The 15,911-nt window shown below is 41.2% G+C and overlaps 1 protein-coding gene across 4 annotated transcripts in view; it reads right to left on the bottom strand.

Annotated features, from left to right (window-relative positions):
- Positions 1-15,314, bottom strand: part of VAV3 (vav guanine nucleotide exchange factor 3) — a 151,536-nt gene extending 136,222 nt beyond the window's left edge. For 2 of the 4 annotated variants that reach the window (XR_007205352.1, XM_048312782.1), the window contains exon 1: positions 15,040-15,314. Coding sequence is in view for 3 of the 4 variants with exons in the window: in XM_048312782.1 (XP_048168739.1) it covers positions 15,040-15,243 (204 nt within the window). In the remaining variant the exon portion in view is untranslated. The remainder of the gene's footprint in view (positions 1-15,039) is intronic. The other 2 variants (XM_048312781.1, XM_048312783.1) reach the window with 1 other exon arrangement.
- Positions 15,315-15,911: the final 597 nt, after the last annotated feature.

The raw sequence follows: 15,911 nt of genomic DNA, 5'->3' as shown, positions 1-15,911 counted from the left end.
GTTTTGGCACTGATGCATACATAAAGGAAAACATACAACCTAACATAGGGACCATGAAAGCATCTGCCTGCGAGCTGTAGGCAAATATTTTAGATCTATTATACAAAAGAACACATACAAAAGCAATACAAGCAGCTGCTGTAACATACTTCAGGCCTCTGAACAAGCATCAGCTTATGAATTGCCTAACAGAACACCACTTCAACACAAATGGTTCCTTAAGTGTTTTTTTTTTAATAACATATTGAATGCAAACATTGGAGCTAAGCTGTAAGAATGTCTAGGAAGCCTAACTTTTGTCTAGAAAACCTAGTTTTATGTCTAGTTTTGTTTAGTATTGTTTTGTTCTACAGACTATTCATCTAAATAAAATGAAATCCAAATAAAACACAGTATGATCCTGGACTAGTTACTATCTTCTAAAAGGCATAATATCTTATTGAGACAAGATTAGACAGAATAACAAAATCAATATATATGCAATTTGAAACTGGGAATTTATAACAATGACAGATCTTCCTCTGCCTCTCTATGGAGATGGTTCTCAGCATTGCAGAAGTAACAATAGTGGTTTTCAGAAAAATGGACACAACAATACTGCAAGGCTGATTCTTGCCTTTAAGTCAGATAAGCAGAATAGCAGCATGGAGTCCATGTAGCAGAAGATAAACTTGTTTGATTTGTTGAAAGATGATAATTTAGTGTGAACAACTAGACAGAAAAAATATGCAGCAACAGCCTTTTAATAGATCAGAATAAGTGAGGTTATGTGAAACAAGGGCAGGAGAGTAATTAGGCAAAACAATTAGAATAGACCCTTCTAACTAATTTTCTGGCTATATGATTCAGGAAATATTTGTATTCAGATCCTATTCACTTTTTTCAGAAACAAGCATTTTTCCATTTGTGACAATAACATGCTATTTGTCAATACATGTTCTTTAAAAAAAAAAAAAAACACCAGAAATCAGTATACAGTAAGTACTTGACCTAGTCAGTCTAATTATTTAATTCTTGCACTGCTCATTTATTTCTAAACGAAACCACAAGAGCAGCTATGTGGGTATTTTCTTTAGCAAGGACTGGAAACTCACAAGTTTGTGACTCATTGTTCCGCAGCTGAAAACAGCTGTGCCACATACAACTGACTGAACCGATCCTCTGAACATGACTCACGGTTCTACCAAAATCTGTCGATTTTTGTCAATCTGCTACGAGCAAGAGGCCACCGCATCAGGACACAAACACCTCCATACAAATTCTTGGAAACTCTCCTACGGCCTCTCTGCTCAAGTCTTCCCACCTGCTTCAGGAGTCTCCTCAGGGCAGAAAGGGGCAGCAGTGGCACTGGAGGAGACACAAGGTATCCAGACGTCGGCTAAAGCCGGTTAGGTGTACACCCTGCCATCAATAAACACCATAACCTGAAGTTTGTACAAATCTGCTCTCTGTAATTCACAGTGATTTAAGGATGGCAGAGGGAGCAATAAATTGGTTCAAATGACATTTCCTTTTCAATATCAGTATGCCTTGCCACTCAAGGGTATTTCTGATTAATTTTTTTGACAGTTGCAGAGAACTAGCAAAAAGTAAATTGCCCCATTTTCGTATTTGTCAAAATAAGTCCAGTTACTGTCTGCTAAATGTGGTCATTTCTTGTATGCAATAGAGGACACTGAAGAACATGTATAGGAAATCCAAGGACCTCCTAACAGACAATATGGAAATCACTTCTTTTTGTCAATGACTACTGTTGTGAAAACTTAGAAGTTTTTATTAAAAAAAAAAAAAAAAGCATACCCATTTCAAAGCCAGTTGAGGGGGAGAAAAAAACTGCCACACACAAATTGTTCAGCCATCATGTGTCCTTTCAGTGAAATCTGTAGCCACTCAAGATCTCTAGTTTATTTTCCACTTGGGACACTAATAATTGGTAAGTAAAGACTGAGAAATTATAAAGGTTGGAAAAGAATATTACTAAATTAGAGTAGAACAAATTTTAAAAGGAATTTCCCTAGTTAAAAATCATTCTCACAATTATAAACAGTGAATAAAGTTAAAGGAAGCATAAAAGAGCAGGCTAGACTTTACAATGAGAACTTTCATGAGGAAAGCATGATAGAAAACTAAGCAAAAGCCACTTCCTCACAGCAGCATATTTCAGTTCTGAAAGGGTATCTGAGGCAAATTATTCACAAGTTATGAAAGATCCAATATCAAAGTAAAAAAAAAAATCACTGACCCAGATTAAGATCCAATACTAAAGCAAAAAAATCACTGACCTGGATTAAGTTCTCATCAGTATCTCAGCATGAAACAAATACTGCAAAGCTACTCTAGTACTTCAAATAACATGAAACCATAACATCAGCAAGCATAAATGGATGAGCTTCACAATAATTATTCTTCAGATGCATGTTCTCCATTAAACTGAGAAACTGCATGAAAAAATTTTCATTTAGTTCCATGAGAACCTTTAAAAAAATAACTCACAAATGGTAATATTGAACTGCTTCAGCCTCAAGCAGAGAAATAATGTGAACAAACCACGACAAAAGGTGCAAATTTACAGAACAGTCACTGGCCACTGATGCCTTGACCTTCCTGAGCTTTTGCTGACAGCACATCCACTTCCATGGAATAACCAGCTGGGCATCACCCCCTTCTGTGCCTGCAACTTCTATGAATTATACCAGGGCTATGAAGACTATGTCCATCCACAGAGAGCAAGCAAGCAAAACTGCAGAAACCTGAAGAAACAAACTATTTGCTATCAAGGTAAGCCATCAGGGACATCACTGTGTAGAGAACGCTTGTATCTCACAATACAGATACTCAGTGTAGTGGCTGTTTCACTTGGAGTGTTAATGGTCTTCTCACCTCCAGTCTAGGAAGCAGAAATAAAATTATCATGTCTATCAGCCTCTGATAAGGGAGTGGAATTCACTGGAAAAAAGATACAGAAACCACTGAGCCTGATGTCCAACATGAAGGAGAAGCAGGATGAACGTACTGGCTAGCAGGACTGGCTATTTCTGCCTTGCAAGCAACATTGAAAATCAATCTGAGAAGTAGTTAAAAATAAGTACCATTCCCATCATCCCCACCTGCTCCATCAGGACACAACCACAGAATAATATTACTTAAGCACTGGCATGGTGGCACAAACATCCAAAGGCTGGTGGCAAGGGCAGGAATCAAGTAACGCTGCCTTTGAAAAGAGCAAGTTTCCAGTCTGATTCACCCTGCAGGCTGCCAGCACTAGGTTTTATCCTCATCACTCCACCAGAGTGATCTGCTTTATCACCTGGAGCAAAGCATCAAAACAGTTTTGAGGACACCCTCACATATGTTGCAAACCTCTGACTGCAACAGGGAGGTGGCAGAAATTTTTGAAATAATGACTCATTTACTAGAAGTAGTCACTGAAAAGCAGTTTAAAACAGCCCAGCATGAGATTGCTGGTCAAGCACTGTCCGGTCCTTTGAATCCTATTTTCACTGGTCCTAAAAGCGTAACTTCCACCAGAGCCTTCATGCCCAACACATCCATGCAGCTTCCGGAGGAGACGTGCTCTTATCCATGTAGGAAACAGATTTCAGACAATCTGCAGAGGGATGAAGCCAACAGGAACAGTGAAGACAACAGGGCAGTGGAAACAGTTGAAAGGAAGAAAGAGCATCAGGAAAGAAGGGAAAGAGGAAACAGATGCACTGGCAGGAGAAGAAAATACAAGTGGGAGGGGAAGGCAAATGTAGAAGGCGAAATTAATACAGACCAGTTTGAGAGAGCACAAGTACAACCAAACTGCAGAACAGATGAGTCAAAATGAGTGAGAATTATAAACAAGGGGGGTGAAATTATAATAATAAAAAAAACCCCAGACCTGTCACAGCAGTACTTCTTATTAATCACAGAGCAGTCTGGGTTTCTGATAGGTGAGATCAAGACTCACCTAGGTGAGTCAAGGTAGAAAAATGTGAGAAACAGAGAAGATTGAAAAAAGCTTGTCACTACCAAACCTGTCAGGAAAATAAAATATTCTACAGAAACCCTAACATTTTAAATTCTGCTGCTCTTTCAAAACAAGATGAAAGGTATTTTAAGTTCATTAAACTTTAACATTACTTTATTGAAACACTGATTTTGAGGTCAAACTCTAATACTCTTCAGCACAAAACAGGAAAAGCTGAATACTACCCCATTTCTTTTCCAAATAGTTTTAAGAACATCTTCCAAGAATGGCATTCCTGCAAAACCTTTTGAGGGCTAATTTTCCTGCTGAACTGCTTCACCACAAATTTTAGATTAGACACAACATTAGATGAAATCACTCATTCCTCACTGGAATTAAAAGATCCATCACTTAGGAGTTATTTCCAAACCTAAACATTTAGCAAAATGCATTTTGGGCCACAAATTCGAACAAACGTTTTTAAGACTTAAAAAGCCATTCCATCACATGGAAATGGACACAAGTTCTGAGCCAGAAAGAACAAGTCCTTAATTAATATGACAACTACCTTTAGAGGACCTACACAGAGAAACCCCACCAAGACAGCAATTTTGCCCCAAAAAAGAACATCTCAAGCTTTCTTCGCTGCCAAGCAGAGGTCACATGAACACATTACAATCACTGTAATACTACTGATGGAAGGATCCACTCCTCAGGCCTCTTCCTAGTGAGGTGTGCTAAGAGACAGTGTTACATAATACATTCCCCCTCTTGTTTGAGGACTTTATTAGTTCTTTTCTTATGTTTCTCTTATTGGTCATGGCAAATAACTTGTAATTTCTTTTTTTAAAATTATCTATTTCTTTTACTTCATAGGAGCTATTTTTAACACTAGAGAATAATTCACATTACATTAATATTGCTAGAGCTTGTGCTCTTGAAATGTGATGCACAATGGGGCTTCCAAGCAACAAAAACCTACGTGCTCAGAAAAGAGAAAGCAGATAGTTTAAATTAAGCAGATTCCCCAGAGGTCTGCGAATCTGAGCAATTATAGCTGGGGAGACACACAAATTTGAAATATGCTCCAGTGTGCTGCTCAGGAGCTTCTCATGAAGTGCAGCTCACCCTGTACCCAGCATGGCTCAGCTATCCCTATATCCACACTCTCCCATCACCGTCTGCGTTAACAGGCAAATGTCCCAGGCAGCAAAGCCTTTCATCTCAGCTAATCATTTCACCAGGGTCTTCAGCAGAAAGGAGAACTATAGGACTATGATACTACTATAGAGGCATTCCAACAGGATTACAGGAGTCACTTCCATAAAGCTTCATAAAACCTGCAGCAGCACAATATAAGTGTAGCTACCAGCACTTACTGAGGCACAGTACTTCTAAACAACAACATTGCTTGAAGGCATCACTGAGAACAATTGGGGAGTTAAACCTCAGCTTTTAAAAGAGGGCCATCTGTTCGGCATACTTGCAGTGAAACCAGCGGCCTCAGCACAATCCACAGAGAAGATGCATCACCATATTCAGTGCTGCCAACCACAAATGCAAACTGAATGAACACAGACTCTGAATAACTTTCTCATTACTACCTGTAGTGATTAACATCAAGACACAGTGGTGGGGAAATGTGCACTGCCCTCTTTGTGATGGAGAAAAAGATCAGGACAGGCAGAACTCAAAACAAAATGGCTCAAGTTAACTCTTAAGACTCCCATTAAACCTCAGGATATTACACACCTGTTAAAGGCCACTTAAGATTTTAACATATTCTGCACTTTTAAAAATGCTCTAAGAATTCAGTCAAACCAAACATCGCTAAGAGGATACATACACGTCCCAAACAAGCCCTCTGGGGTATGGCCCAAAAATTGTTACTTCACATCAAGCATCCAAAAAGCTAAGTGAGATACACACACACTCACAAAAGAAAGGGGAAAAAAAAGAGAGAAAAGGAAAGTGGGAAATCAAAGTTCAGCAGGAATTTTCAACAATATTTAAAAATAAGCACTTGACAATTCAGAAAAGTATACACAACCCGATACCCTGCATTGCTTTGTGCGCATACATGGAGGGTAAACCATTAAGAGAAAGTGAAACCTTAATATTTCCACACACAACTTCACACAATTTAGCAAAATTGGTACTACTGTGAAATGCAAAACTTGAGCCACAAGGTAGCACAAAGAGGCTTTCAAAACAGCTGCCTCAATGTAAGCTAGGTTTTAAAACCTTAGCAGAAATCCCTTTTCAACCAACCACACATCAACTGACCATAAGACCAAAGGCAGGAGCCTGCAAGGGCACTTAAGGGAGTCTCAGTCTTTCTGGTTTGAGAGTGAAAGATGCTTCAGGCAATAGCAATAGTTTGAACATTCTTGCTGGTGTTTCCTACACTCTACTTATTTTCCAGATAAAAGAAATTCAAAGCTTGATCTAAATCCTATAGAGATAAGTAGGATTAATGAGTGTTCACTTCAAGTTACAATTCACATGGTAGCACTATGTCATCACCATACTTCCACCCAGAGACACCTAAAATCTGACGGGATATTAGTGCAGAGAAGGCGTGGTCCTCCATCTACCTTTAACCTTCTTTGTGCTGGAATCAGACATACTTATTCAGAGATCCTGAGCAATTCAGAGGAAAAAATACCATGGCCATCATGGCCTTTTATCAGCTGATATCAGGCATCACTGCCACATGAGGCAGTAGTTGATGGGAATTTGAAGTCAATCACTGGAACACATAAGTATAACTTAAATCTTGACTGCTAACATGCAAGCAGAACACAAGGAATTACACAATCTATGATGATGCTGTAATTTTTACAGTATCTTAGAGTGTGTGCAAGCAAAATAACACATTCCTTTCTTAATGCATCAAATTTCCTACACAACAGTGAAGTGCAACTGCTGTGACAATTAACATTTTTAAGGGCCAAGTTCTAATCACTCCATTTTAGTTGACTGTCAGGTTTCTTTCCATGTAGAAACAGTGTGAATGAAGGAACAAGCAATGGTACAAAATACCCTAAGTATAGATTATACAGCACATACCATTATATAACTCAGAAACAATTGGGTAAATTTGATGGTGCCAAGGATTAAAGGGCATATTGAAGGATTTTGAAAACACAGATCATCTTGTTCTGCTAAGCTTTACCAGTTAAAAATATGCTTTTTAAAATGCCTTGGTTTGTTGGGTGGTTTTGGTTTGAGTTTTTTTTTCAGAAAATATTTGATTATAGCAAATTTTTTTTTTTTTTTGCTTCTGCAAGGCAATCATACTATAGTCTCTATATGATTCAAATTAAGTTTCACAGATAGAATGAGCAAAAAAATAAATACTGACAGATTAACTGAATACTTATTGACCAATTATCAAATAAAAATCTGAATGAAAGTAAAGGTCAAAAATATTTTGGATTGTAATATAAGACAACTGAACCATACCTGTAGGTCTGCAAAAGGATTTTAAATAGTACATGAGTGGCTTTTGTACAAATTGCTGCAATACCTCTATAGTATGCAATTTGTGTCTAATGTTTCATGTTCTGAATAAACAAAGAAACAAATATCCTACTAATAGTCCTTCAGTGTTTCACGTTACCAAGGCATTCACTATTGACATTTAGTATAGGATGACAGAAAGGGTCATTGACCAATATTTTTCCAAAAGATACATTCTCACTTGACAGTGTGGTGAGCTGAAGCCAATAGCATTCATTGAGCTTTGACAGAATATCTTTCTCTTAAATACAAAAATTCAAAGCCTTACTACACAGATGTCAGTTCAGATTGCATTCTACACATCGTAAGTCTTAGCAAACAACTGGTATTTCACAATGCCTCAAGTCTTAAACATGACTTGTCAAAGCAAAATAAGAGGAAAGAAAAGGTAGCTTCAGATTATGCCAAGTACATTAAAAAGTGCAGGGGAAGAAATTAATAGCCATTTAATAAACTGCACATCAGTTAGTATTTCTCAGTGAAATAGAACTTCTGAAATACTGAAATAATACAATGTAAGGTAGTACAAAACATTCCTATGAAGTATTATGGAATGAGATGGAAGTACTGCAATGCTGTTTCACAGCAACAGAAAGGAGAAGAAAAAATCAAAGGATTTTGATGGGGCATTTTGTTCAGTTTGGTCTTCAAAGAACTACAGGTACAATTTTAGTATTGGGGGAACAAGTTCAAAAACTGACACCTCTATATCAAGTAAAACTTAAAGAAGATAAAACTGTCAGTGATCTAATAAAACAATACATATTCCTCTGTACTCAGATGCCCACACAATGCAGTGCACAAGCCAGGACTTCCCTGCCTGCTCCAGGCAGTGACACACTCGGGTCTGGACAGAAGCTGCCCTCTCTCCCGGCATGTAGCAGCACAGAGAGGGGAGCACACCCCAGCGGCTTTCCTTTGCAGCCACAGGCACTTGTCCTATTCCCCTCTGGGTCAGCTGCTGGTCAGGGAGCCAACACGACTTCAGCAGAAGGGTCTCCTCTATTTCACCAATATCAAACTGTTCTCTGGAAGTCCTTCCCGCCCGTGGCTGTCAGCAGCCTGCTAGCTGCTGCTCCCAGTTAACCCTCCTCCTCAACACCCACACCAGTGAAACCCAGCTCAGCTATGCCAGGGCCCTCCTGGCGCGGCCAAGATGGATGCACCACCACACTCCCTGTGGGGTCTGCCGCTCACCCCTGCCAGCTGCCTTGCCTCTCTCTCCCCTTGCAGCCCTTTCTCTCCTTACTCTCTATTTCTTTACAACTATGATTTCATCAACTCTTTTGACCTTCAAAGGAGAGCGGAAAGGGATGCATGTGAGAAATCCAAGATCCTCTATCTCTCCAATGCACAAACTGTACTGATGTTTTCTGCTAACCCAGCTTGATGTGCAGTGCTGCAGCCTGGCAAATAACCTCCTGCAACTCACAGCCGTAAGGCAGCACGTTATAACAGACTGGCATGCTAGCAATGATAAAGCCACTATCCATTATCATTAAAGAATAACACAGCATATCCAAGATTGAGTTTCTGTACATATCTTGCAATAAATACCAAAATTCTTAAGTGTCTTGCTTACTGATACCCTTTTAAAACCAGCTTCCCAACTTCTTCTGACCATTCTCTCTAATTAATTTTGTTTCCCTCGATTATTTCCTCCTACTTCATATATATATATATATATATATCTCCTTTAACCCATTTGATTTGTTTCTTTTCATAAGCAGTCCTTCAACTTGCCACTGTCACAGGTCTCCCACCTTTGTCAGACAAGGCTTAGAAAAGAACTTGGCTTTTCCCACATGACACAGCAACATGCCATACACAGACATTAATTTATATTATCCACTGCTGGCACATGCTACAGCCTCTGTGAGAAACCAGCACAAATATTTTTTCTGTAAATGCATTGCATAGCTGCCAGCACACCAAAATTCTGTGCAGAAGGGAACGTTTGAGACACCTCTTGGCAAGATACATAAGCTGCATTTAATAACTGTATAATAAACATAACGTGTAAAGCAAGCTTTACCCTAGACTACAACTGCAGTTTTTCCTTCCCCCTGCAATGAAAAAGAATCCATGTGAGTCAATTAAAATCATTACATCAGTTTTCAAGAGCTATTTTCTTTATCTTCTTAAGGTAGGAAGAATTACCTAGAAAAACCAGGTCACTACTTTTTCATCAGTCTTTTCTTAGAACAAAACAGAGGTCATATTAAGGTTTTGCTTTGAACAAATATTTGTTCAAAACATTTTATCAAGTCCAACACATATAAGATATGCATATGTACACACAACATACACATAGATAAATACGCTTTTTCTGGATAATATATCTTATGGCCAATGTAGTTTTCATTTAAATGAATCATGGAAATAAAGTTAAATGTGGTAAAGATGCTAAGTGGACCAAAGTACCAGCAAGTAAGCAAAGAGACTGAAAACATTTGAAAACTGAATTCTTTTAAATGCATGTGAATATACAGTAAGATTCAAAGAATTCAAGAAGAATAGGGGGCAGTTAAAGACATCTCTTGTTTCTACACCAACAAAAGCTGAACCAGTTTCTATACTCTTGTTCAAGCACAAGAAGTTTTACAGTTTCAGAAAAACTGTATTAATCTAAATGTATCTTTGTGGTACTTCCTAGCACCTAATGTAACAAGAAAACACAGCATATCCAGCTGTGAGGAGCTTACAGAGGGGGATGCACACTCAGGATAGGAAATCAGGGTTGTCACCTGGGGGGAATGGGGAAGCCTCACACCAAAGGCAGGATCAGAGGAAACAGAGAGGTATGTCTCACTCAGCACAAACACATCCTGAGACTACCTGCTACCACTGTAACCAAGAAAAATAAACTCCTGTGTAAAACGCTCTGTCACCACACCAAAATATTACATGGATGACAAAGATAACCAACTTCCTTTGGACAACATGGTCACACCAAAAAAACTCCCTAAAATTAGAAAATACTTGAACTTTTAATACTAAGTGAGGAGTATTTTGTTTATTTTTATTAGAATAATAGGAAATAGTTATTTTTAATATTTAATCTGTGTCAACATCCCCTTTAGGTAAACTCCCATGCCAGTATTGCATTAAGTGCTGTTTTCCTGTTTAGCAATCTCTCACAAGTTAACTAAATGCCTTGCAAAAACCATTTCAAAACTAGTTTGCAAAGTACTAAAGATAAAAGATAAGCATTAAACAGATGACATCTTCTGCAAATCCATCATAATCCATTGGTTTAGGTTTTACATTTCTGGTGAGAAATTACTTAAGTTCTTGTCTGATTATGATTAAACATTAAGATTAGTACTTTCTGTTATGGATCACTTCTATTTTTATTACTTTTACCAGCCTACATTAGCCAAGAGGCAGCATGTGTGGTGAGTGAATGATTACAGTGAACAGCTCTGAAGACACAGACACTGAGCTTCAGTGCTCCATGCTCTCACTGTCACCAGAGACTGATGCTCCACTTCAGGGGAAACCCTGCAACACACCACCACACCAGTCACACCTCCCTTATTCATTTAGCGCATTCCCTCTTCTAGCTCCATTCCCAGCAGCTATAGTGTTTAAGTGTTTGGTGCCTGCAATAAGACCACTTTCAAAACACTAACTGAATCAGACAGGCTCCCCTACAGTTAAAGGCCAAAAGGTATTACTTGATCCACCTCTTACATTTCCTTTTCTGATGGCACACACACAGGTTGAACTAACTCAAGTTGTTAGCTCGTGGGAGTTCAAACAACAAGGTAAGTTTAAGCATTGACACAAGAGCTCTTAATAGAGCTGACATTTTTCTGTTCTGTTAAGAGTGGAAAAAAAAAAACCCTGGACATGCATGTCCCTGAACCTGAATTTCCAATCTCATACAAAGCCCATGTGTAATTTTTCACAGGGAACCTCACACCAAGACACACCAGCTTCTCAGACAGGAGCCAGGCAGCACTGAGCTGGCAATCCGGAAGAGGAAGGCTCAGTGCTGCTTAGCCTTTATATATGCGAGGTTTATACTTTTAACATCTGAGGTTCACTGTAAAGTGTAACTAACTGAATCAGCTTCTGCTCTTCATAGGACAACTTCCACTAACCAAATATACGTATGTTCATAAGCATACAGTAATGCAGATGAAAACAGACAGCATTCAAAAAGGTTCAAACCCCAATGTTATGCATATGACTACCACGGCCTAAAGCCACTGAGACATTTCTCTTGCACAGGCATTATCTCCAAAAAGGTAAAGGGGCAGAATCCACAGATCTCAAACGCATAAAACAGTCCACCCTTGAAAACAGATGTGACAAGGCGCATGGCTGGTAATGGAACAAAGGCATGTGGTTCCCTGGGCTAGCCAGCCCATAAAAGAGAACACACCCCCATTGCCATTTGGTCAAGCACATTTGTGTTGCAATGCTGAGCATCATCAATCTCAGTTTCTACTCCTGCCCCAGCAAATCAACAGTGCTCCTGTTTGAATCAGGCTCCACCAAAAAGCAGCATCTGGCACTGCAGCATCAGTCACAATCCCTCTGCACTTTTCATATAGCTTATGAGGGGTTACCAAGGACTACTGCACAGAGCTGATGAGCATCACTGATGTGTGATCTGTCACATTTATTCTGAAAAAATAAATATGTAACAAAATGAAAAAGACTTGACACGCCAGAGGACTGACACCTACTCCCAGGTCTGCCAGAGGCACTGCCTCTCACTTTCCTGTTCTTTGGAGCTGGTGCATTTGTAACCAGCCTCCAAGACATGAAAACTTGGTTCATAGAGAAAGGCCTGAAACATCAACTGCAGTAAGAGACACAGCCAAAATCAAACAGTCTGACTTCAATGAGGCCCATTCATGAAGCTTTCATCCAGCCTTCTCAGTCGCTGTATTGATCAAAACTTGTGCAATAAGAATCCCCTGACCCATTCTAAGACTTAGTGGAAGAAAACAACATCAGATCAACGAATACAGGAGCTGCAGCTCAGTTTTAGAAGATGAGGGATAAGTGCCATATGAAGTTCAAACAGGTCAGCTAGTCAGTACAGACACAGCAGCATTTTCAGACAGACTCTGCAGTCAGTGGCCAAGAAGATTTTCATCCTAATGCCAACTCTGCTCTGCCTCCAGTGCCTGTAACTCATTACCCCACAAGGAACAGGTGAGCTAGCTTGTGTTTCTACAAGACCCCAAGATCCTATGTACAGCAACTTTATGATGCAAATCTACTGTGATGCAGTATTAGTTTACTGACAAGTACTATTCTGACAAACTCACAACTTAGGACCCAACTCCAAGCAGATCTCACCAACTGAATAATCTTCACGCCACTGAGACTTCTCCGTAAGTTATTACTATGAGCTCTTTACAGTCTCAGCCACAAACTACAAGCAACTGGCAGAATGTCAATTTCAACAATTTTTGAATTTTTCACTTGAGTGATCATTTCCAGCAGAAAGGGTGTCCTCCAAAGACTTTTCAAAAACCCCACAGAACCTCACTAAGATCACTGAATCTTGAACTCACAGAACACAAAGGTAACATTCCCAGTAAATTTAACACTATGTGGAGTTACCCATTATAGATTTTGATCCAGCAACAGTTCCTTTTGTTTAAAAAGTAAAATTAGTGTAGGGCAGAGAAATGCATCACTGGAGAGTGCAGTCTGCAGCATTGTAGACTTCAGGTACCTCAGGCATACAGCAAACAAGGAGACAACCGTTGTAAATAATCCAAGATCTACAATTATAATCCATAGTTCAAACATACTTAAATAAGTATTAATCTTGATTCCCAAACCTGCTCTAACAAAGAAGACAACAAAGCATTTTGATACTTAGTTTTAGTAGACAGAGGGAGACTACCACGGTTTTAATTCATCAAAAATAAAATCAAGTAATAATGGTCCAGATAATCAACATTAATCTAGAATTCAAGATGATGCAATGAGTTAGCCATCTCAAAAATACTGTGTAATATCATGACAACCCCTTTCTAGTTCATTAAAAAAAAAAACCAAATATAAACCAAGGCTCTGGTTTAGCAAGAGCTGAAACTCACAAGTTGTAATGGTACAGAGAAAAAACTGAACTGGAGTTCTTCCACCCAGAGAAGCCCACCCTTTGTGCAGCTCCATCACTCACATGAAGTCTTGCCTCTGCATATGCCATTCAAGCAGGCACTTGAGCTCTCAAGTACACTGAGACAGCCTTTATGCCATTCACATCTAGTGCAAGAGTCTCAGAGCTTTGAGTCTGACTAGCTGAACTACATTTTCCCTTTCTGCACTCTGAGCTTCCAGAAAATGCTGCCTTGGTAGTAAGACACAGCTGCTAAAAGAAAAAATTAATAAGAAATAAAATAACTGGGTTTATAAGCAAACATCGACAAAGACATGGACAAAGTAGCGTAATTCACTACTACTGCTTTTTTGCCAGCATCCTAAATGTGAATAGCAATAGCAATATTATTATAAATCAAAAAGAGAACCATAACATTGAAATGTTACAGTACGTCTGTTTCTCAATGTTTTAAAACACATGACAGGCTCAGAAGTTAGTTTCCTTCCAGACAACATCTGCTTGGCTACCACCACCTCTGCCGAGGCATAGGTGTGCATGAAGCAGTGACAGGAAGTCATGTATATATAGTCTCTTCTTGAATTATTAATATAATCTTATCTCGATATCTGAAACCAACTTTATGAGTCACAGTAACAAAGCATTAGTCCAAACTAAAAACCGCGTTTAAAACAGGGCTGAATTAGGAATTACACTTGAGTATTAAATAATTATTCCAAATATCAACTTAAAAAGACAAAAATAAAAGTGTCTGAATAAAATTTTAAAAAAATAGTACTACACAAGCAACCAGCTACCAAGAATACGATTTCTCATTACTAATCAGTCTTCTCCATTCAACTCCGTAAGTCACAAAAAACTGGGAAGAGCAGCTCACTGGCGCTACCAGGGCTTCATCCGCCGCTTCCCACAGCCCCTGCTCTGCCTTCCCCGCTCCTCGGCCACATCGGCCCGGCGCCCTCCCTCCCCACCACGTCCCTAGGTGTAGCCAGAAAAACTAGAAGCAAGAGGTCGTTTGATTTGTAGCCTGCTCACATTAAATAGTAACGCACACAGATGTTCAATTGTTGACCCTGGGACTACTGCGGGAACTTCTTCCCACGGCCACCCCGCGACGGGCCCGGGGAACTCTCACCCGAACCGGCTCCCGTTGCGGAGGTTTCGGGAGCCGCCAGCCCGGCGCTGAAGCTGAGCCCTGTCCCAGCACCCAGGACGGGACGCGCCGAGCCCGGGCTGGACGGCCGCACCGCGCAGGGAAGGTGCCGGCAGGGACTGCCCCAGGTCCAACTCACGCTCACCGCCCTGCGGGCGCGGAGGCTCCGGGCTGGACAGAGGCAGCGGCAGCACCCCGCGGGTCCCGCTCCGCGCCGCCACAAGTCGCAAGGCAAAGCACGCGGAGACCCCGCGCGCGGCGCGAAGGGCGCGGACACGGGCAGCGGACAGGGGCTGGGGAGAGCGGCCTCACCTGGGACATCTGAGGGCGCAGGTTGATCTCCTTGAGGTTGATGGAGTGGCTGCGGAGGTTGTTGAGCAGCTGGCAGAGCAGGACGCCGTCGCGCAGCGTCTGCGCCAGGTCGAAGACCTGGGCCGTGTCCCAGGTCACCCGGTGGTTGGGCGGCAGCACCTTGCAGCTGATCAGCCACTGCCCGCACTGCTTCCAGGGCTCCATCCCCGCCACCACGCCGCGATGCTGCGGCCGCGGCGGCCCCTGCTGCGCCCTCCCGCCACCGCCGGTACCCCGGCCGGCCCGTCCCGCCCCGCCCCGCGTCCGCGCCCGCCCCGGGAGGCGGGTCCGGCGGCTCCCACCGCCCCTCGCCGCGCCCCGCGCCCGCCCAGCCCGGCGCGCCCGCACCTGCCCGTTCCGCGGCGGCCTCGCTGGAGGCGGGAGCGTGCGCCCCTGGCAGCCGTCGCCGGGCGGCTCCCAAGGCCGATCCGTGAAGGTTCTTGTCTCGTCTGCTCGCCCGATGATGGCGTAAACACAGCACCTGCGGCACACAAGGCGCAGCTCTGAGACGCAGGTGTAGATAGCAGCGCAATTGCATTTTCTGCCTTACTGTCAGTCCTTTGTCCTTTCACTAAGCAAACAGCTGAGTGCTCAGAAAAGGTTCAAGCAGAATACTCTGAGCGACTTCTAGAAACGATAGAGAACACATCATGGCATAGTGTTGTTTTCCCATCTGTTTTCTCCTAAAGTACTTTGCAATTACTTGAATTTTATGCATTTTAAATAATGTTTAAAAATACGTAATGACTTCCAGCAAGCATTCAGACAACTTAAAAAAAAATACAAGTGATTTTAAGTTACTAAGTGTGACAGACTCCAAAACCAGACAGCAC

The sequence above is a fragment of the Corvus hawaiiensis genome, chromosome 9 (assembly GCF_020740725.1).
Source record: "Corvus hawaiiensis isolate bCorHaw1 chromosome 9, bCorHaw1.pri.cur, whole genome shotgun sequence".
Taxonomy (NCBI): domain Eukaryota; kingdom Metazoa; phylum Chordata; class Aves; order Passeriformes; family Corvidae; genus Corvus; species Corvus hawaiiensis.
This window is presented reverse-complemented; position numbering and strand designations above follow the sequence as displayed.